The 22,137-nt window shown below is 47.5% G+C and overlaps 1 protein-coding gene across 1 annotated transcript in view; it reads left to right on the forward strand.

Moving 5' to 3' along the window:
- The window catches only part of CLPB (ClpB family mitochondrial disaggregase), a 146,394-nt gene that overhangs the window by 96,797 nt on the left and 27,460 nt on the right, over positions 1-22,137 (forward strand). Inside the window, exon 6 of the mRNA XM_061202895.1 lies at positions 9,989-10,086. Coding sequence (XP_061058878.1) covers positions 9,989-10,086 — 98 coding nt within the window. The remainder of the gene's footprint in view (positions 1-9,988; positions 10,087-22,137) is intronic.

A 22,137-nucleotide genomic window follows, 5' to 3' on the forward strand; every position in this document is an offset into this window, starting at 1 on the left:
TCAGTATTGATCCCTCCTGTTCCACTGTAAATTTTGCAAAAGATGATTAAATAGAGAAATAGAGTCTGCAGGCATTGTGGCTCAATATGTTGTGGAGTGGCGTATCGACCTCCTCCATCCAAAGGCAGCCAGTGCCTAGCCCTGCTGCCCCAGACCAGTAATTAAAATCCTGGGAGACTGGGATTTAAAATCCAATCATATCCCTGAATCAAGCCTTCTAGCCTCCCCATGTGATGAGTGCAATAAGGTAACAGCAGGAGCATGTTTATGTCTGTGCTGAAGCAGTCCCCATAGGGTGGGTAAGAAATGGAGAGTTGGGTAGCCCCGCTGGCTAAATCACTTTGCCCTGACACCACAGCCACTTGTAAGACAATCTGTAGATACATAAACAAGTCCCAGCCAAAGACCAGTTTGGACTGTAAGAGCAAAATACCATGCACAAAAATTCACAAATTGTGCTACAGTGTACACTTCTGTTCCCACAGCCAGTAGTTGGTTTACACAAGTGATTTGGCCTTGATTAAACTATGACCTTTAGTAACCAAACGTGTTTGAATTTCCATAGGAACTCTTTGATTTAACCTGAGCTGAAGTCAGCCTTCCCTGTCCTGAGGCCTGTAATCAAGGCATAAGATACTATTGAAATAAACTTGTCCATCTGCTTTCAGCAGGATCAGGAGCTCCCTGAGAGCAAGGACAGTGTCTTCTTATTCACCTTTCTGTCCCTGGCACCTGGCATGGTGCCAGATACATAGAAGGCTCTCCAAAGGTATCTCTGAATGAATGAATAAACACAAATTAACAATCTTGAAAAAAAAAAACCTCTGTAAACTGATGTATAGGTAGTAGACCTACCACATTGTTACCCATTCAGAGCTTGAACACTTCCAGTGCTGGGGAACTCATTTGTTCCTGAGGCTGCTCACATTCTATCTTTGGATTTTCTGATGGTTAGAATTTTCTAATATCGAGCCAAAATCTGCTTCCAAGGGTCTTAATTTTACTGTTGGGTTCATGTAGAATAAATCTAATTCCTGTTCCACATGATGGCCCTTCAAATACCTGAAAATTCAGGCATGTTCTCCTGAGCTATCTTTCCTCCAGCCTAAACCTCCAATTCCTTAAACCATGTTTCTCACATGGCTTCTAAACCCTTTCTTATCTTGATCACTCTTCCCAGAACAATCTCCATTTTGTCTCTCATCCAAAACCCATGACTTCCCATTTATCTCCATTAATTTTCATCTCATGTGTTTTAGCTCTTAATGTCCATCTTCCACACATGTATTTGGTACTCTTCCCACCCTAATCTGACATCCGTAGATATGATGAACAGGCCATCCCCATGTCAGGGGTCAACATGCTGAACCAGGACCAAGCCTTTTTGCTGCCATTGGAAACTTCCTTTTTCTTCACCTCTGATCTGTCAGTCACTCCACCCTGCCGCTTGGGTCTGGTTAGTCCACCAATCACTGACTAACCCTCCACACTGTAGTGACATGGAGCACACATTTCTCCATTGTGTCCTCAGGGTTGTCCCAAGACACCCCAGCATATGTCTGAAGAAGTCTACATACGCCCTAACTGTACCTGCTTAAGCAAACACAGGTAATCCTGATGAAGAAAGGAAATTAGGTTAGTCTGGCATGACTTGGTTTCCGTGAACCCATCCTGATGCCTAGGGATCATCACCATTTCCTTTTCTAGGCCTTCACAAAGCATCCCTTTAGTAATGCATCTGCTTCTGGAGACAAGACACATATGGGTGAAAAGTGTGTGATCAGATAAGTACTGTAGGGTTTCAAAGGAGGAAGTTGTCCACGTAGGCTGCAGTGGTCTGAGAAGGCTTCAAGGCAGGGGAAATGGAGCTGGTCTTTGCAGAATGTTGGGTCTGAGTGGTAGGTAAAGAGGCGTTTGACACACTGAAGAGAACGGTGAAAACCCAGTGTAGTCTAGTCCCTCTGGTCAGTGCTGGAACTGAAAGCTCATGGGGTAGGGCTCGAGGCAAGTAGAAAGAGCCCTGGACTGGAAGGCCTGGGTTCTAGCTTACACTCTCCCACTCAGTCTCCATAACCTTGAGCTCTGACTTTCCCCTCTCCAGGCTTTCTCCAGTCTTTTTTTCCCTTAGTTCTTATAGCACCTTCTGCTCTATAGCTGGTACTTTTTTTCCCATCTCCCCAGCTACACTGTGTATGGCTCCCTTGGAGTGGGGGGAGGGATTCATCATCCTCTTCTCCTCATCCTGACACCACACTATATTGTCATTGTTTCTGTCCCTGTCTGTCTCCTACCAGTCTGGGTTCTCCCCCAGGGCAAGAACAAGTCTGATTCCACTGCGTGCCCAGCTCCTGGCCCAAAGTCAGTACTCAGTGAATTTTAATGATGGAGCCATGAGGCAGTAGCTCTCTGTTCCATGAATTTTAGAAATCCACCTCCCTGAAGGCAAGGGTTCCCACCCAGACTGTGTGTGTCAGAGAATTAGGACTTCCAAATGACATTCTGAGGGCCAGCTAGGACTTCTAAATGACCTGTTTGGGGGCTCCCCTGTCACCCCAGACAGGGGAGCCCTGAACGGGAGGAAAAGGAGTTCCATTTCGTACCCTTCTACAAAGCTGTCTGTCCCAAACCTGCCTCTGGAGACCCGCCCCACCCCCATCTTGGTTTTGGATCATCTGAGCACTTTGGAGGGGAAGAGGAAAGACGATTTTTACCTCTTTTTGAGTCATCAGGCCTTTGGAAGGTAGCACTGTGTGGTGGAAAACCAGACCTGTCTTCTTTAAAAAATTTTTTTTTTATTATGTAAAATTTCAAACATATACAAAAGAGAAAATAGTATAATAAGTCCCATGACTGTGGGCAGATTATTTCAGCTCTCCCCACTTCTGTTTTCTCAGTCTTTGTATGAGGAATAACTGTATATAAAGGCCGTAACACCCAACAAATGTTAGCCAGTCTCCTTTCACCTTGCTCTTCCACTGGACTCAGTTATCTGTGAAATGAAAAAAAATTATACCTCTCCTGCTTTCTTTATCAAATTCTTATTAAGAATTAAATAGAAGGAAGTAGTTGGCACAGGGTATGGCACATAATAAGAACTCAGTAAAGGTTCTTGGTTACCAGGGGGGCTGATCTGCAGGTGCACATGTGTGCGGGTGTATGGATTCTGTTGAGAATGCTCAGTGGTTGGTTTAGGGGAAAAGCTCAGGAACCTCAGCTCTATTCCCAGTGCTGCCGTGCTGCCTGCAGCATTCTGGACAGGGCTCCTCTCTCTCACCTTCAGCCTCTAGGAACACACAGAAGAATCAGTCCATCTCTGACCTGAGGAGCTACACACAGACTAGCTCTGAAGATTAAACAGAAATGGACTCCCAGAAAAGGGAGGAGTGGGAGGATAATAGGAGCCCATAGATGATGAGCATTGAGAGCTGGAAGGGTGAGGAGGCTTCCCAGAGAAGGGCCCTTGAAAAAGGGGTAGGATCTGGATAGTCAGGGAGACAAGGAGTGGGGTTCCAGGCATGAGGAGTGTCCCAGACAACAGTGTGGAGGTGAGTGAAGGTGAGTGTGAAGATGGGACAGGTGCACGGCATCTCTCATGTGGTCATCCTGTCTCTCTTGGAGCGCTTCCTTGATGGGGAGCTCGCAGCCAAAAAGAATGGATGGCTCCACATTGATGTCTCTGATCATGGGAAAGATTTCCCTTATATTCAACAAAAACTTCCAATTGGAAATAGTAAACAGACTGTTAAAATAGTGAAAATCAGGATGAAGGTGCTAAAGGAGCCAGCAGTAAAAATGGAAAGGGAGAGTAAATGCAAAAGTTATTACAAAGAGCATTGTACAGCCAGTACAATCTTTCTCCCCCCCAATAGTTTTCAAGCTTTTTATCTTATTCAATTCAAACAAAACCCCTAGAGGTAGGCAGGGCAGCAGTCATTACCACCAGAGATATGAAGCAGGACCCCAGTCACACAGCCAGGAGTGGTGACCCCCATCCCCACTCTCTCCCAGGCCGTGTGCCCTTTTAGGGGGCAGGGAGCCAGCTGCAGTTAGGGGAAGGGGTGAATCATGGAAACTGCAGTGGTGGTAGATCTGGATCACTAGAAGGCCCCGATGGCTGATAGAACTGTGGGGAGTGGGAGGGAGTGGGTGAGCATGCCAATATTATTGATAATACAGTCTCACACATTTGTATAGGGCAGTTACTGTTTTTTTTTTTTAAGCTGTCTCTTACGCATCATCTTCTTTGATATTCACAGAGGTAGCAGAGGGCCAGAACAGAGTGGTGTCAAGGGAGGAGGGAGTAAAATGCCTCCTCCCCTCCCCACCTTAGGCTTGCTGTCAGCACAGAGAAGATCTGAATCCCATCTCCCACTCTGATTTTAGCACTCTCCCCAGGAAGGGCAAGTGGGCCTCTCTCTCCAACCACTTCCTCCCCACTTCCCACCCAGAGAGCATTGAGGGTGTCGGGTCCTGACCTGACCTGATCTGTCACCCAGACAAAGAGGTGTCTAGAACCAGCAAAGAGACTGGGGGCTTTGGCCCACAGGAGCAAAGAACATGGTCACACACTTGCTGTGAGAAGGGCTTTTCTGGGGCAGGAAGAACAGCCATGTTGTGTGTGCCCTCAGAAGATAGCACCTGGAAAGAAGTCCGTTCATTTGGTAAATCTCATTGAACACCTGTTCTGTGCCGGGCCCTGGGCTGGGTAGTCAGGATATAGCAGTGGATCAGCCATGGTCCCTGACTTCTGAGGGTTCTCAGTCTTGGATGGAGACAGACTGTTTTAACACAGGGATCAATGTAGTAAGATAGAAGCAGAAGGGCCTGTGGGAGCACAAAGGATGGTACCAAACCTGGGGTGATAGGGAAACAAGGTTTCCTGGAGAAGAAGCCTGAACTGAGTCTTAAAAGATGAACAGGTGTTTACAGGAAGTCCAAGGTGGGAGTGGGGTTGGAGAGAGAGGTTGGGGCTCATGCGAAAAGAATCTGCCCTCAGTTTAGTGGCGGGAACCCCTTGGTAGACCATGAGCTTGGGACTGGGTTCTGGGCATGTTCAGGGAAGCCAGAGTGACCCACCTGTTTCGAATGTAGTAGAGGGGAGTCTCTTCTTAAGGAATTGGAAGAGCTCATCATTAAGGTCTTTTTCCACTCAGAAAGCCTATGATTATGTCAAACCTAAAGCAGGTGCTGTACCAGAGAAGATCAGCAGGCTCCCTGAGCCCCCGTGGGCCAGGCCTCCTCTCCCATCAATACCATTTCCACTGCCTTATCCTGCCCTGGGTGTTGAGACCCAAGCCTGTCACTGGCACCAGCCAGGACCAGTCCAGGACCATCCACCCCCATCCTACTTTCCTGGCCCAAGCCCTATTGACAGATCCCTCAGAATCTGAAGGAATTCAAGACAAATGGTTAAGAGGATGGAGTTAATAAAATTTGAAAAATTGAGGCCTGTCACTCCACTAAACTTTTTTCAATATCACTGACAGAAACATATTTCCCCAATGAGTGACCTTCCACAGCTGTAGGGGGCAGGCGCAGCCGCAGCAGTGCTGCCAGGAAGCCAATCTGCTGTTTATCAAATATTATAAGCTGGGACACACTAATCTGAAGCAGGGAGAGGAGGGGAGAGGTCCTGCACTATACTGCCTGGGGTGCTCCAGGTGTTGGCCTGAGCCCCAGACAGCCAGTGGGAGGTGACGGATGGCCTGCGATTAGCGCTCCCCACCTCCGCCCAGCCCTCTGACTTACTCCCAGAAGCCTGACCCTCTAGACCAGCTGCTTGGCCCGGAGGGGCCCTGGGTGGGAGGCAAGGGGAGGTCAGGCCAGGGCATGGGCCATCCTGATGCCCCTGGAGAGGGCAGGCGGGTGAGGCCCAACATGGTTATTTATTGGAGTGTAATGGTTTGTGGCCGTTGGTCGTGGAGGTGAAATCGATCAGTTGTAGAAGTCAGGTTCTATCAATTATTACAGCAATTAGTCAAGCCAGAGCATCAGAGCAAGGGTGCAGGGGCTGGGGGACTAATATTAGATGGACATTATCCATGATGCCCCTGCCTCAGCCTTCCTAAAGTGGGAGCAGCCGTGCTGCCCTGAGGCTCCAGAACCTTGGGGAGCCTGGCTGGCTTCCCCGCTCGGGGTGGCTGGGGTGGGGCCTAGCTGAGAGCCTCCTGGGCTGGTGACAGGCCCAGCCCTGCTTTAAAAGGCATCCCTGTGCTGGCTGGCCCCGGTGCAGAGATGCCCTACCTATCCCCATCCCATCCGTTATGAGAAGTGACACGACTCCTACTAGAAATTACTCAGTGGCCAATGTTTATGGCACACATTTTTCATTCTGTAAGCAAATATAGATCACTGACAGCACTTGTTTGAAGCTTCTGATCTCACCCTCTGGTCTTCCACTATCTTCTTCTCTCACCTCTCTTCCTCTCCCCCTCCCCTTCTCTCTCCCAATTTTTTTTTCCTCTCTTAACCATTTGTCTTTTTCTCTTTGTTCTTCTCTTCTTTCCCTTCCAGAGGTCTCTCCCTCATCCCCCTTCCACTCTAGCCCGTATTTAGTGACAGAGCTCCCCCTGAGGCTACCTGAGAAAGGAGAGGCCTTTCCACTGCATGATTGTAGCTCTCTTTCGGCCCTCCCTAGCTGTGGTCCAGGAGCTTTGGGGAAGGGGAAGATGATGTCTGCCACTGCCCGTGGAGTTCTCAGTGCTGAGCACCAGAGAGGACAGGGCTGGGCTGGGAAAACTGGGCCAGGCGAACAAACCCCTTAGCGCTGTGTTCCTTCCTGAGCCTCCACAGTCCTGCTGTCCCTCCTTCGGCACACTGATCACACTTGGCCTGAGTTGTAGTTGCATGGTCACCTCTGGTCCCCGTTAGCTTCTGGAGAGCTGGAATTGTGCCTAGACTCGAACTCTAGGTGGCACTTAATCTTTTTTTTTTTTTTTTTTTAATTTTTGGCTGTGTTGGGTCTTCGTTGCTGAGCGCGGGCTTTCTCTAGTTGCGGCGAGCGGGGGCTACTCTTTGTTGCGGTGCACGGACTTCTCATTGCGGTGTCTTCTCTTGTTGCAGAGCACGGGCTCTAGGCATGCGGGTTTCAGTAGTTGTGGCATGCGGGCTCTAGAGTGCAGGCTCAGTAGTTGTGGCGCACGGGCTTAGTTGCTCCAAAGCATGTGGGATCTTCCCAGACCAGGGATCGAACCCGTGTCCCCTGCATTGGCTGGCAGATTCTTATCCACCATGCCACCAGGGAAGCCCGACCTCATCTTAAAGACAGGAAGAGGAGCCTGCAGAAGAGAGAAGGAACAGTCACGGGGTGTGAGGAAAACCTGAAAAGTGGTTTTTAGAACTCAGAGGAGAGAGTGGCCAAGGTATCAGTTGCTACAGAGTGGTCAAGAAATGTAAAAAAGAAAACTCTTCATTGGCTTTGGCAGTCCCCCATCTTCCTGTATACAGGGCCCTGATACACAGAGCCCAGTAAGCACCAACAGAATTGAAAGAAAAAATGAGGCTCCAACTGAGCCTCTGAGGACTTGCCTGCTAGTTAGGAAGAACCCAGGCACCCTCCTTATTAGGAAGGTTGTATTTTATCCTGTAAGCAGTAAAAAACCACAGAATGATTTTTCACCAGTGGTGTGTCATGGCTGCCCTGGTGGGAGTGTGGAGAATTGTAGTCGACCAGGGTTCGACTCCTGCTCCAAACAAATAACCAACTTTGTGACCTTGGCTAGTTGTCTCACTCCTCTGAGCCCAGTTTCCATGTCTGTAGCATGGGAATTTAATTCCTGCCCCTCAGGATGGTTGTAAGGATTTAATGATATAACGTATATAAAGTACAGAGCACCGTGCCTAGCACATAGTAAGTAAATACCAGTGGCTATTATTCTTATCATCACCACGTCTAGATATATACCCGAGACATGAAAACATACGTCCATACAAAGACTTGTACACAGATGTTCGTAGCAGCATATTCATAATAGCCAAAAGGGGGAAACAACTCAAATGTTCATCAGCTGGTGAATAGGTAAACAAAATGGGGTATGTTCACAGAATGGAATATTATTCAACCATAAAAGAAAGAAGTACATGCTATATTCCTACATTCATGTTGTAGCATGAATGACACGTGCTACAACATGGATGAACCTTGAAAACATGCTAAATTTAAAAAGCCAGACTGAAAAGACCACATGTTGTATGATGCCATTATATGAAATGTCAAGTGTAGGCAAATACAGGAACAGAAAGTAGGCTAATGGTTGCTGGGGTTGAGGGGAATGAGGAGTGTCTCTGATAATGGTGACGGGGTTTCCTTTCAGGATGATGAAAGCGATCTGGAATTAGATAGTGGTGATGATGTATGATGTTGTAAGTGCATTTAAAACCACTGAATTGTATATTTATTTTTTTGAATTGTATACTTTAGATGGTATGTGAATTATATTGTAGTAAAGATTATTTATATTAATATTTTATACCAGATTTCTATTAGAAAATAGGATCATGTATAAAAGTATTAATTTTTCTTACTGACAATAAGTTTCCTTGGCCTGGATCATACTTTCTGCTCTCTGTTCCTTTCCCCTCGTCCTCCCACACCTCTTCTCTGCAGCCCAGGCAGACAGCCACTTGTAAATGCTTAATGAATGTTTGCCATTGTCGGTAAGTTTATAGTCCTGTAAGAAGCAGAGAGTTTCAATAAGAATGATTTTATATCATGATATAAATGTTTCCTCAGCCTGGGATTGAGAAACACTGATTTTTACTGTCCATCAACAAACAGTGGCTGGACATCCCCCCGAGCCAGGCCTCGTGGTGACACGGCCTTACCTGTGTATTTAGTGTCCCCAGCCAACTTATTATATCCTTGTGGCAGGGACTGTGTCTTAACCCTTCTTTACTTCTAGACAACACTTCCCTAGCAAAAAAGAAGATCAAGGAATACTAGTTGACCACTACCTTAATGTTCCATTTAACACATAGTTCTTGAGAGGAGTGCTTTTAGATCTGAGTCTTCCATGTTCCCGGGCCCCACTCATTCAAGATTCGACAAATTGAATGGAATGGACAGTTTTTGAAGAGGAGAGTGAGGTGCTCAGACCTAGGCTTTGGGAAGGAGATTCTGATAGCATGGGGGTTAGAGTAGCCTTTCCTCCACGACTGCCTGTCCACAAGGCTTTGCACCAAGTGGACACTTTATTCAGGGCTCATCAGCTGCCGGCACTTAAAAGTGAGAGAAGGTAGATGCATGGCCCCCAGAAAGCCTCTTCTTTTTGTTATACTTAAAGTTCTTTGTCTTCAAATCATAGGAACTAATGATTGGAGGAAATGCCTGCCTGAGTGCACAAACTCACCAACAAGTAGCACCGGTGAGGGCTGGCACAGCCAGGTTGCTGATGATGACCAGAGGACTCAGCTGACTCTGGTAGGCAGGAAGTGTCCAGAGGAAGAGAGCATTAAAGGAGAGGGAGAGGCAGAGAGCAGAAAGAAGGGGGCCTTTTCACTGTTATTTGGTATATTCTGTGCTTTAGATTTTTATATGATTTTCATGAATGAATATTCATCTGTGTACAAACGAATTTGATAATGCGGGCATTTTAATGAATAATGCATTGGTGTTGGGGTGTATTAATCTATGTGCGTGTTTGGTGTATTTTTTAGCATGTTTGGCTGTGTGTATTTTTGTATGCACAGCACACCTGTGTGTGTGTATAGCATATCTGTGTGGGTGGCACCTCTCTGTGTGGGTGGTGTGTTTCTGCACATGTGTGCATGCCCATGTAGGAGCCTCAGTACCCTGACCTCTGTGCCCGAGAAGACTGAGAACTCCTCTCTCAGAGTAGCTTAACATGCATTTCAATCTCTTAGGTTTCTGTTGCTCCATATTTCTGTGGGCCTCCTTACACTGAAATCAAGGCACAAGCCACCTCTGAGGGAAGGCCGAGAGCCCACTGATCACTCATAGAGGCTCTATTTCTCCTTCTCCTCCTGCCAGGAGCTAATCCCCTGCAGAGGAATGAAATGGGACACACACCCTTGGATTATGCTCGAGAAGGGGAGGTGATGAAGCTTTTAAGGACTTCTGAGGCCAAGGTAAGTCACAAAGAAAGGAGAAGGCCTGTGGGCACTCCACGCTGCATTTGGTCTTTCACTCATTAAATTATGTCAGGCTCCACACCAAGGGCCACTTCTCCTTAGGGGATTATTGTCTATTTAAATTCAAATCCAACCCCCACTCTCATCAAGAATAGGAAGCTGCCCCTCTTCCTGACCAGGAAGAGGCCTGGGCCACTTCTGGCTTCTGAGGACTTTCAAATTCAGTTTTTGAGGTAATGGACCTTCCAGCTCCTTTTCATAGGAGGAAGGATAGCAAGACATAAATCTCAGCCTAAGTACTATTTCCTCAGGCCTCATGTATTCTTTAGCCTCATCAAGTAATCCTTTCCCATCATCACTCCTTCTAGAGCTATTCCCTGACCTCTTCCCTCCACACACACTCCAGAGAGCCTTGTATAGAATCTGAGCCAAAACAATCTCCACCTTCACTTGATCTTCTCAACCAGACTTTTGAACCTTCTGAAAACAGGCTGCCTTCTGCTCCTCTCAGCCACCCAGCTATATCTCAGAAAGTGCTTGGCAGAATCCAAGAACTAGAATCACAAATCTCAGAGCTGGCAGGGACCTGAGAAATCATCAAGTCCGGTGATGGGAAATCTTATCAAAGTCTAAACAGATAAGTCAGAGGAAAATAGAGCTGTTCTCGTTGAAGGAGAGGTGGCCCAGTGCCCCGCCCACCGGACTGTCCCTACCCCCAAGGTAACCTCCCTGAAGGCTGTGCTGTGGGCACACATTTTAAATCTCTGAAACCTAAATCAAATGACTTCTTTTCCTCCTGGGGAGACTGGAGCCCAGGGATGTGGTGTGACTTGCCTTTGGTCCCAGAGTGAGTTACTGTCAAAACTGTAACTAAGACTTGGACACGAGGTCATATAGTAGGTTCACTGGCAGGACTGGAACTGGAAGGCTTGGTTTCTGACTCTCAGTCTTGTGCTCTTTCCAGCATCGTGGAATCTCTCGTTGGCAAACTGGCCGAAGTGCTTTGAGATGATTAAGAGTGACAGGTCCCACCTAGTGGCACATACTCTCTGTGTCTTGAGTAAGAGCACTTAGGTCACCGGACTGAGACAGACAAGACAGAGGTTGTGATCCCAGCTCCCCTACTCACTGACTGGGTGACCTCGGGTGAGCGCTTCCCCTCTTGAAGATCAGTTTACCTTTGTGAAATGAAAACATTGTGACTAAGTGGTTTCTAAGGTTCCATTCAAAATACCATTGTCTGTGTAGCAGTCAGGATAAACTAGGTCATGCTATTGTAACAACCCAAAATTTCGGAGGCTTAAAACAGCAAAGATTCATTTTTACCTCATGCTACACATGAAGGTCAGCAGAGGGGGGTCGTGCTCATCCTAGGTCCTCAGGGACCTGGCTGGCAGAGCAGCCACCCTCTGAAATACTGCTGCTTGCTTACAGAGAGGAGAGAGTGCTCTGAAGGGCCTTGCATCTGCAGCTAACTGCCCAGCCTGGAAGTAGGACCCTTTACTTCCACTCACAACTCACTGGACAGAACTAATCCCATGTTCCTGTCCTATAGTTGGGTCAGCTTCCCCCATGCTGTAAGGAAGTCCCTGAGCACTGTTTCAAGTCACCTCAGGGACTGCATCCCCATCATTATCTCCCTTTTCAGGCCAATCCACTGTCCCCTGAGAGCAAGCGCTGCACTTGGCCAAAAGTACCCATATTTTGTCAGGTGGTGTGACATAGGGCAGGCCCTGGTCGAGTCATGTAAAGCAGGAGAACAGGCCGCTTAGTGCCAGAGGGGGTGGAAGGGTTAGGGCTGCAGAGGGACCCTTAACAAAATTTGGCTGCCCAAGAAATGGCCTGATGTCAGCCACATCAGTACAAAGCTGGTGTTCCGAGTGAATAAGTGGCAGTTGCGTCCTCTGTGCCAGTCAGATCCTTCTGGACCACAGAGGGCAATTGCAGATGCTACCTTCTGAGTAGACTGAGCTCTTAGAATCTGTGCAGAGCGGGGCAGTAAGGAGGCAAGCAGAACTGTGCCATGAGAAAAGGCCGAAGGCAACGGGGCATCTGGCCCGGAAAGGAGAGACTGCACGTAGACACAGGGACGACTGTGAGGGGGATGGGAGGAGAGGAAATTAATTCAGTATTAGGGCTAGGACAGAGCCAGGCTTAACGGATGGCTGCTGCAGGAGGAGCTCCCTCACAGAGCTGTGACCCAGGGCAGAGGCTGCCTTTAGAGGCTAGAAGACCACTCAGAGCCAGCCCAGGGGTTCTGTCACCTCTCAGCTGGAAGACTTTTTCTGTCGTCACCTCTCTGCACTTGATCCCTTTACCCAGTCTGGATTTCCTCCTTCCGAAATGTTCACCTGTCTGCTGAGCACCTCCACTTGATTGCTCTGCAGTCCCCTCAGATTCTACCCACGTGAACCACCCTCACCTCTCCCTGGATGTCAGCAGCATTGTCTTTCTCTTAGTTGCTCAGCATCTGCATGGTCACCTATTCTTTCTGCTCTGCTTTTTTCCTCCAAGCTGCAAAAAACTACCTTTTCAAAATTGTGAGGAAGAGTTTCAGGGGAAGAACACTGCTTTAGACTAGGTTCTGTCTCCCTCTGCCAGTAAGTAAGCAGCAGCTGCTCCTCTCTGAGTTCAGGCCCCATGTCAGTAACATAATGATTCAGGCCTGGAGGGTGCTGAGGCTCCAACCTGAGACCTCATCTCCTGGCTCTTTGTCTAGACACAGGTTACCACCACTCTGATCTTATCTTCCTCCCCTGCTTTCCATCCGGCATCCCCCTGCCACCCAGCTCAGCCTCTTCCACCTTCACCTACCTCTATAGTCAGATATGGGCTCTTTATAGAAAATTTGCAATTATAAAAGTCATCTTTCCCATTATGGAAAATTTGGAGAGTAAAATGAAGAGAATTAAATAAGTCAGTACATATTTATGAATGACATCTGTGTGCTAGGCTCTCGGCTAGATGGGAAGAAGACAGCTGGGTGAAACCCTCAAGGAGGTCCCAATCTGGTGAGGAGACAGGCAAGTAAAGCATGACACCACTGAGTCATCAGTCCCAGGGAAGCCCAGGGACAGGGACTGTGGAAAGCCAAGGTGGCTTCTAATCCTGCCTGGGAGATCAAGGAAGGCTTCCTGGAAGAGATGTCAACTGAGCTGAATCTCAGTTAAAAACATTTTAGCCTGATAGCCTGACTACCTATACATAACTGCTATTAATGTTCTTAATTACTTATAATAATAGTAGGTACCATTTATCAAGTGCATCTAGGCACTCTGCCAGGTGTTCTAATATATATTTTTTCTAATTCTGTAACAAAGCCATGAAGCAGCTATTATTCCCCGCATTTTACGAATGAGAAATCTGAAGCTGAAATAAAGCAGGTGACTTTAGAAAATCAAGCTATTATTAGTAACTATTGGGATAGGAATCAGAGATTTCGTCTTATGATACTACATTTGCCTTTTCTGGACCATATCTATATATATTTATATAAGTGGTCTTTTTTTTTTTAACCTGGTTAGTAGCCTACTGTTTAAACCCCAGGGGTCTCAAACTGGCAGCCATGTTTTATTTTGCCAACTCAGTTTTTTTTTTTTAATGTGAGTATAATGCCTTAGAGGTTGGAGCGTGGACTCTCCAGCCACAGGCGCCTATTTCCTATTGTATTATGTGCTTGCCTGTCAGACATTTGTATTTCCTACTTGGTCCTGAAGGTGTTAGTTATGATCCTAGTTCCATATTTGGAATCTGCTTTTTCACTTATTATTTCTTGATGATTTTAGAATTATCCATAAGCCTAATTTTTAATTTTTTTCTGCCTTTTAAAATGTCACTTATCTAAGAATCTCTGTCACCTTAGGTGGCCTAAATAATTTTCTCCTCATGGCTGGTTTGCTCAGTCCTCTCAGCATTCTCTGTGTGCGGAAGCCCCCTTGGGCCCCCTGAGAAGGTCCAGAGGTGGATGAAGCCCAGCTCCTGTCTCCTGAGCTGGCTGTTGGGAAGGAAGATGGGGAGAGGCAGGCGCTCTTAGCTCTGATACGCACAGACTGACTTGTGCCTTAGGAGGGGTCCACACAGGGTTTGTGGGGGCCCCAGGAAAGCATGGATCACCTCCAGGCAGAATGAGCAGGGCAGGCTTTGTAGAGAAGATAACTGTGATCTCACTTTGAAGGATTTCACTAGCTGGAGAGTTTAATACTTAAAGCTTAGACCATTTTCACATCTTAACTAAGAGATGAAGGAGAGGTAGAAATATATCTCTGTGCACACAATGGCAGATAAAACAAAAATATAGGGAGCTATTCCATGATGAATATTCAGCTGAGGGGGACGTGCTGGTGCCAGCCCGCATATCCACTCCCAGATCCTCACTCCACCGAGACTCACGAGGAATTTATTGCTCATTTTAATCACATCCAGAGAATGAATTGGCAGGAATATTAGGCAGATAGGCCTATCATATATATTTTATTTGCATATCCCAGTGACAGAATCACAAGCACATTTCCTATCTCTGTATTTTTTCATTTGCTTCAGGGGTAGCTGGGGATGCAGTGCTCCCCTGAGCCCCTCATTCTGGGCTTCAAGCCTGGGTGCTACCATCAGATCTGAAGGAAGCTATCAGGAGAGAACAGGTGAGGTGTGCAGGAGGGTAAAAGGGTTGTGTTCCTCCTGGCTTAGGGTGAAGAGATATCCCTTCCCTGCCTTGCCCAGCCTGCTCCCTGCTTCGCATCTCATTTCAAGAGCCACTGTGCTGCATGCCTGGCTCTGTGCTGGGCCCAGACGGCCCAGACAGCCCAGACAGCACCGTCTGACCTTTGTTACAGGTTCTCCATGGGCCAAACACAGCACTCCATGCTTTACGGGGACAGGCTTTTGCTTTCTTTCTTTTTCTTTTTACTTCTTTTTTTTTTTTTTTTTTGGCTGTGTTGGGTCTTCGTTGCTGCGCGCAGGCTTTCTCTAGTTGCAGTGAGCAGGGGCTACTCTTCGTTGTGGTGCACGGCCTTCTCATTGCGGTGGCTTCTCTTGTTGCAGAGCACAGGCTCTAGGTGCACGGGCTTCAGTAGTTGTGGCACGTGGGCTCAGTAGTTGTGGCTCACAGGCTCTAGAGTGCAGGCTCAGGAGTCGTGGCACACGGGCTTCGTTGCTCCGCGGCATGTGGGATCTTCCCGGACCAGGGCTCGAACCCGTGTCCCCTGCATTGGCAGGCGGGTTCTTCACAACTGCGCCACCAGGGAAGTCCCTTCTTTTAACTTCTCAAAAACTTTTTGTTGAAACATATTTATATAAAGTACACATAAGTATACAGCTCACTGTATTTTTACAAGCTGAATATACCTGATCAAGAAATAGACTATTACAAACATTCATTTGCGTCATACTCCCTTCCAGTCACTACCCATCCCTAAGGGTAAGCATTGTTCTGATTTGTTTCACTTTTACTTTTACATAATTTCAAAGATAGTACAGCGAATTCCCATAAACCTTCACCCTTAATACCAATTGTTAACATTTTATTGCACTTGCTTTATTACTTATGTATATATAAATAATATAGAGATATATGTATAATTTTTTCTGAACCATTTGAGAGTTAAGTTATATACTCGATACCCCTTTACCCCTAAATACTTGTATGAATTTCCTAAAAAATAAAGGGCATTTTCTTATATAACCTCAGTACAATCCTCAAAATCAGAGCATTAATACTGATTTTTTTTTTTTTTAACTTTGGGTTTATTTATTTATTTATTTATGGCTGTGTTGGGTCTTCGTTTCTGTGTGAGGGCTTTCTCTAGTTGCCGCAAGTGGGGGCCACTCTTCATCGCGGTGCGCGGGCCTCTCATTATCGCGGCCTCTCTTGTTGCGGAGCACAGGCTCCAGACGCGCAGGCTCAGTAATTGTGGCTCACGGGCCTAGTTGCTCCGCGGCATGTGGGATCTTCCCAGACCGGGGCTCGAACCCATGTCCCCTGCATTGGCAGGCAGATTCTCAACCACTGCGCCACCAGGGAAGCCCTAATATTGATATTAACTAATCTATAGATGTTATTCAGATTTCACCAGTTGTCCCAATAATTCTCTTTACAAGAAAAGAAAATTATGGATCTGAAGCTGGATTCAGTTTTCATGTCTCTTTGGTCTCCTTTATTTTTTTATTTTTTAAAATTAATTAATTTATTTTTTTTTTTGGGCTGTGTTGGGTCTTTGTTGCTGCACATGGCTTTCTCTAGTTGCGGCGAGCGGGGGCTACTCTTCGTTGCCGTGCACGGGCTTCTCATTGCGGTGACGTCTCTTGTTGTGGAGCACGGGCTCTAGGCGCGCTAGCTACAGTAGTTGTGGCACACGGGCTCAGTAGTTTTGCGGCTCGCGGGCTCTAGAGCGCAGGCTCAGTACTTGTGGCACACGGGCTTCGTTGCTCCGCGGCATGTGGGATCTTCCCGGACCAGGGCTCGAACCCGTGTCCCCTGCAGTGGCAGGCAGATTCTTAACAACTGCGCCACCAAGGAAGCCCTGGTCGCCTTTAATCTGGAACAGTTCCTCAGTCTGTCTTTCATGACCTTGACATTCTAACGAGTACAAGCTGGTTATTTTGTAGACCGTCCTCGATTTGGATTTGTCTAATGTTTCCTTATGATTCAACTCAGATTATGCATTTCTGGCAAGAACACCCTCTGGTGTTTATTTTCAATAAATTCGTTAGGTAGCCCCGTGCTAAAAGTAAGAATATGAAATTTGTGTTTTAAGTCTCATCTTCCTAAATAGGCTCTGAACTTCCTGAAGGCAAGAACAGGTCTTTTCTTATCTCCAGGGTGGAAAGTGCAGGCACTGGAGTTAGACTACAAGGGTTAGTGTTCTGCCTTTATTACTTGCTACCAGTGGGACCCTGCTTTAATTACTTCATCTCTGGACAGTGAGGGAGGAGATCCTCTGAACTCCACAGGGCTGTGAGAATTAGAACAGTTGGTCCCAAATCAAGCAAGACTCATCAGTCCATGTTCAAACTAGTGAGTGGAAGTTTGAGGAGTAACAGGATATTTTCGTAGTCACTGAGTCCCACCCCACAAGGTACTTATTAATTCCAAAGGGAAAAATGATGGAGAAACTTGGCACAGACCACCTTAACCAAGTGATCAAAATTAACATCCCCAGCCACAGGTACAGGAACATCACATGCCTCCTGATGTGATGGACTGAGGAGAACATAACCCATTTTCTCACCTTAGCCACTCCTTGCGCCTCTTAACCTTCTCTCGCCACTCTTGTCTCTGGATCAACCCAGCTATTTGCAAAGGAATGACATGATCTGATTTACATGTTAAAAATATGGCTCTGGCAGCAAAAGGGAGGATCGACTGGAGGAGAGGAGAATGGAATCTGGGATGCTGACATAGTGGTCCTCAAGTCTGATGGGACTGATGCCTGCTCTGTACCCAGCTTTCCTCTACAAGGATGTGGACTCTGAGCTAGTTCAAGAGACTTTCAAGTTCCTTAGGTGCCCCTCTTGTCCCCCAGTCTCCTCTCCTGTCTGCTCTGTATTTCCCAGGCTCCTTTGTTGGACCCCCTGGGCTCCTCTTTTCATCACCCCCCTTCTCAGAACTCTTTCCATCATCCCACACCCCCCAGTCTCGTCTGTTGCCCCATGGTCCCCTTTGTTGGCCTCTGCGCCCAGTCCTCTCCGTCCCCCACAGCTTCAGGGCATGGTAGAAGCCTTGACTATGATATAAGTTGGGGTTGGATTAGGGGGTCAGGAGGATGGGGCATATCTGAGTGTGTGAGCAGCCAGTGGGCTCTGCCCTGACCTCCCACAAGAGGCAAACTGCACCTTGGCCTCTCTTCTCTTCCCTCCTCCATGCTTATCCTGTTCTTGTCCAGGGTCTCATTCTGCCTACAACCCCTACCCTAGCTCCTCTCTCAGTGAACATACTACCAGGTTTATTATCAGACCTGTTCCTGAGGAATGCCCAACAGTAGGTGTGCTGCCATACCCCTTCTCCCTGTAACCCTCCTCCGCAGAGCCACTCTGCCCAGCCACCCACTTCCTAGCGAGAGCCCAGCTAGGCTTCGCCTCGGCCTCCCAGGCCTTTCCTGTAAATGCACTCAGAGCCAGGAGGGGTGCCATATTAAATCAAGAATGATGGAAACCAGTGGCCATGATTATCCAGCCGAGATGCAGCATAGGGAGCTGGTTGCTGCTGGCTCCAGGTGAGGGCTTCTGAAGCTAATTGCCTGTGGCTTTTATTAAGAAGATGATCACTCCCCTGCTCTTGGTCTCCTGGGTAGCTTCTTGGGCCTCTCAGCCCAGTGCCCCCTACTTTTGCAGGCTGGGTCATCTAACCTGTCTTCTCCTCCAGTAGAATCCTGTCAAAGCAGGGCCTTGACCTCAGTCCCTGTAGCCTTCCTCCCCATTTCCTCAGAAAGCCGGGAACAGCAGTAGCCCACATTCATAGACCCTTACCAAGTGCCTTCTCCCATCCTTCTCTCTCCTCTCCCCCAGATAGAATATATACAGACCAAGTGTTTTCCTTTCCTAGGTTCTTCCACTGGTTAGTTTTCCACAAGCCTGAACTCATAGCTCATGCCTTAAAAAGTCATTCATTCATTCATTCAACATATTTTTTAATATAAACTCTGTGCTAATAAGCGTTAGGAAAAGAGCATGAAGCAGTAACCTTCTACCTGGTTTAGTCCTATTGTCCTGTACTTTTTTTTTTTTTTTAAAGTGTACAACTCAATCCACTGTCTTTTTTTTTTTTTAATTTTTATTTATTTATCTATTTATGGCTGTGTTGGGTCTTCGTTTCTGTGCGAGGGCTTTCTCTAGTTGCGGCAAGCGGGGGCCACTCCTCATCGCGGTGCGCGGGCCTCTCATTATTGCGGCTTCCCTTGTTGCGGAGCACAGGCTCCAGACGCGCAGGCTCAGTAATTGTGGCTCACGGGCCTAGTTGCTCCGCGGCATGTGGGATACTCCCAGACCAGGGCCTGAACCCGTGTCCCCTGCATTGGCAGGCAGACTCCCAACCACTGCACCGCCAGGGAAGCCCGTCCTGTACATTTTTATCAAAAAGTCTGATCCAGTTTCAGAAGTTTCTCTGAGGAGATATATAAGGCTTCAGGCTGGGAGGGAGTATGCTAGAATCAGGATGTGCTCAGATTTAAGCCATAGGTTGAATCTTTCCCAGTACCATCTAGAAAGCTCCTGAGAAACCAGCCAGATCACAGTGCAACCTTTCCCCCATGCTCACCCCCATAAAAGTCAAGAACCCTTTCCCATTGCCCAAGAAAATAACAGGAATACTAAGATAACCTAAAATCATGACAGTGAAGTCGAGTTATAGGAGGTAGAAATATTTCCCTGAAGAAGACTTAAGGAGGCCATGGTGGCCGTACCCAAACCGACAAAGTGGCGGGAAATGTCATGTTAGGCTTTGCCTGTAGCAAAGGAAAAAAGATATGTTTTGTGAGGCCCCACAAACTAATGGATGGAAAGTACCTAGATATGGAGTTCTCTACTGCGTAAGGAAAATTGACAGGCAGAGCTGAGCCACCCCAGACAGTAGAGGCGTCCTGAGAACTCAGTTGGTGTTGAGACTGTACCCTGCAGACCCAGGGTTCCTAGGGGGGAGAAGCCTCAGGAGCCACGCTGGGGCAAGTGGAGGCATCCAAGTGGACTTGGCCTCTGGCTTCTGCTTAAGCCGGAGCAACTGTTCCCCTTATCTGTGGGCTCTGTGCAGATTAAATTAGTTAAAAGGGTTCCAGCACCAAAACAAAAACAAACAAACAAAAAAGGCACTGGGTTAGATAATCAGTTATCAAAATGCAGCAAAGGAGAAGTTACATTTATCAGAGGCCTGCCATGGGCCAGGTACTATGCTGGCCACTTGAGTCTCTCACGTAGCCACTTCTACATACACATTTGCTGTATGCCAGAGACCTGCCAATTGTTTCGTATACATCACCTCACTTAATCCTCACCAGCTTCCCACAAGGATCCTGCAAGGTAGGTGTGAGTACCATCACTGTATTAGAGATGCGGAAACTGAAATTCAGAGAGGTGAGTTAACTTCCCCAAGGTCAGCTAACTAGTAAGTGGATTAGGTGAGGTCTAAATTCACATCTTTCTGGAGCAAAGCTGCTTCTTTCTGCCACACTGTGTGCCCCACTGTGAGCCAGAAGAGGAGTCAAACTCCAGATGGGGACTACTGTAAGAATTCAGTGAGACACTACATACAAAGTGCTGAGTACAGTGCCTGGCACACAGCAGCTGTTCCACAAACGGTAGTTACCTCATTCGGTTGGCAACATGTATTGACTCCTTCTGTGAGTAGGGCCCTATGCTAGGTGCTGGAGCTATAGCGATGAATAAAACATGGGCTTTGTCACTACGGACCTCATGTGTGGAGTAAGGAGACATAAACAGTCAGTTAAATAAGTGCTCTGGAGGTCCCGGGGCCAGGGCAACAGTCTCCTTAGACAATTTGGTATTTAAGCTGAGGTCACTTAGAGGTAGGTGGGAATAGAGAAGACTTTTGTGCTGAGGGAGCAGTGTGAGCAAAAGGCCCAGAGGCAGGAATACCCATCCCTGAGGGGAAGTGACGAAACAGACCTAACAAACCCTCGGAGGCCAGCTTCCTTCTGCAGCCAGACTGACTGTGAGCTGGCCAGGCCGCTGGCCAGTGCTGTACCAGCAGGTATGTGTGCATCTCACCATCAGAGCCTTCCACCCCAGTGGACTCGAGTGCTGAGAGGGGCTGGGTGGACAGGGAGGAGGCGGCAGATATATGGCTGGAGTCGGCAGAGCCAGGTGATGTATGTGGCGCCTGAGGGAGCTGCACGATGACGCGCTGGATTCCAACCAGCAAGTGTTGCTCCGCTGGGATCGGCGCCGAATTATTGCTCCATATGAAACCCCAGAACTGATGGGAGCTTTCAGTTACAGACTGATAGCAACAGCCGAAATTGGATTGTTTGCTATTTATTTTTTTTAACTTCTGTCAAGGTCACTACCTTAACAGGAAAACACTGCCCAAGCAGCAGGTATTTTTCATCCACTCTCCCTGCAAGAGCAATCTGCAGCCACAACTTTTGTGACAGGGCCATACCTTGGCAGCTCGCTTTCTAGAAAGTTGTCAGTATTACAGGGGCCCTAGGGGAAAGAAGCCTCCTGAAGACCCAGGTCTTTCCATCCCACTTCAAGACCTGCTTCCTTCCCCCACCCTCCATCCCCTGGCCTCCATAAATGCTTTATCATCAGACCCACGCACTCACCCCTCCTTGCCCAGTTTCCAGATAGTCCCACAGCTCCCACCTAGCCCAGTATTCCAGCTCCTTCAAGCCTCCTGTCTCCCAGAATTGTTCCGTGCTTTATGTATCCTTCCCTTCTCTGTACTCCTACACCACCCAGTCTAGCTGTTAATTTCTCTTTATATCTGTCACCAACTTCATTTTTGCAAATACTCACCAGATGCCTCCACTGTGCCAGGACCCGTGCCGGGAATAGCAGTGAGTAAAAGGCAGTGCCTACCCTCAGGGAGCTCATAATTGATTTGGAAGACAGAATCACGAACATGCAACAAACTGGTTTTCAAGTAATTTTTTTTCAGTGATAGGTGCAAGGCTAGAAATAGGCGCACATGCTTTGGAACCATGAGGGAAATGGCTAATTCTGCCTGAGTAGTATTTGTGTACAGACCCTGCCTCACCTCCCGTGCCCAACTTTGAGCTCCCTGAGAGCAAGGCCTGGCTCTCCTCTTCTCCCTCGCAGCAGGACCAAGCTCGGGCCTCCTCCGTCTGCCTTTTCTGAAATGGACCAAGCACATGCCAGGCACTCAGCATCATCTAAACCTCCCAGGGGGCAGGGTATAATCCTCCTCCTTCCACCTGCCCCACCTTTCCATCATTGCATGCACAGGGCCAGGCACACAGCAATTGCTGAATAGTTGTGTTTAATTGAAATGCAGTATCATTGAAGTAGAGGGTGTTCGTAGCTCTGGTTTAAAAACCAAAATGGTTTTCAAGAGGATAAGTGGAAGACTTCCCTGGTGGT

This window comes from Eubalaena glacialis, chromosome 10 (genome assembly GCF_028564815.1).
Source record: "Eubalaena glacialis isolate mEubGla1 chromosome 10, mEubGla1.1.hap2.+ XY, whole genome shotgun sequence".
Taxonomy (NCBI): Eukaryota; Metazoa; Chordata; class Mammalia; order Artiodactyla; family Balaenidae; genus Eubalaena; species Eubalaena glacialis.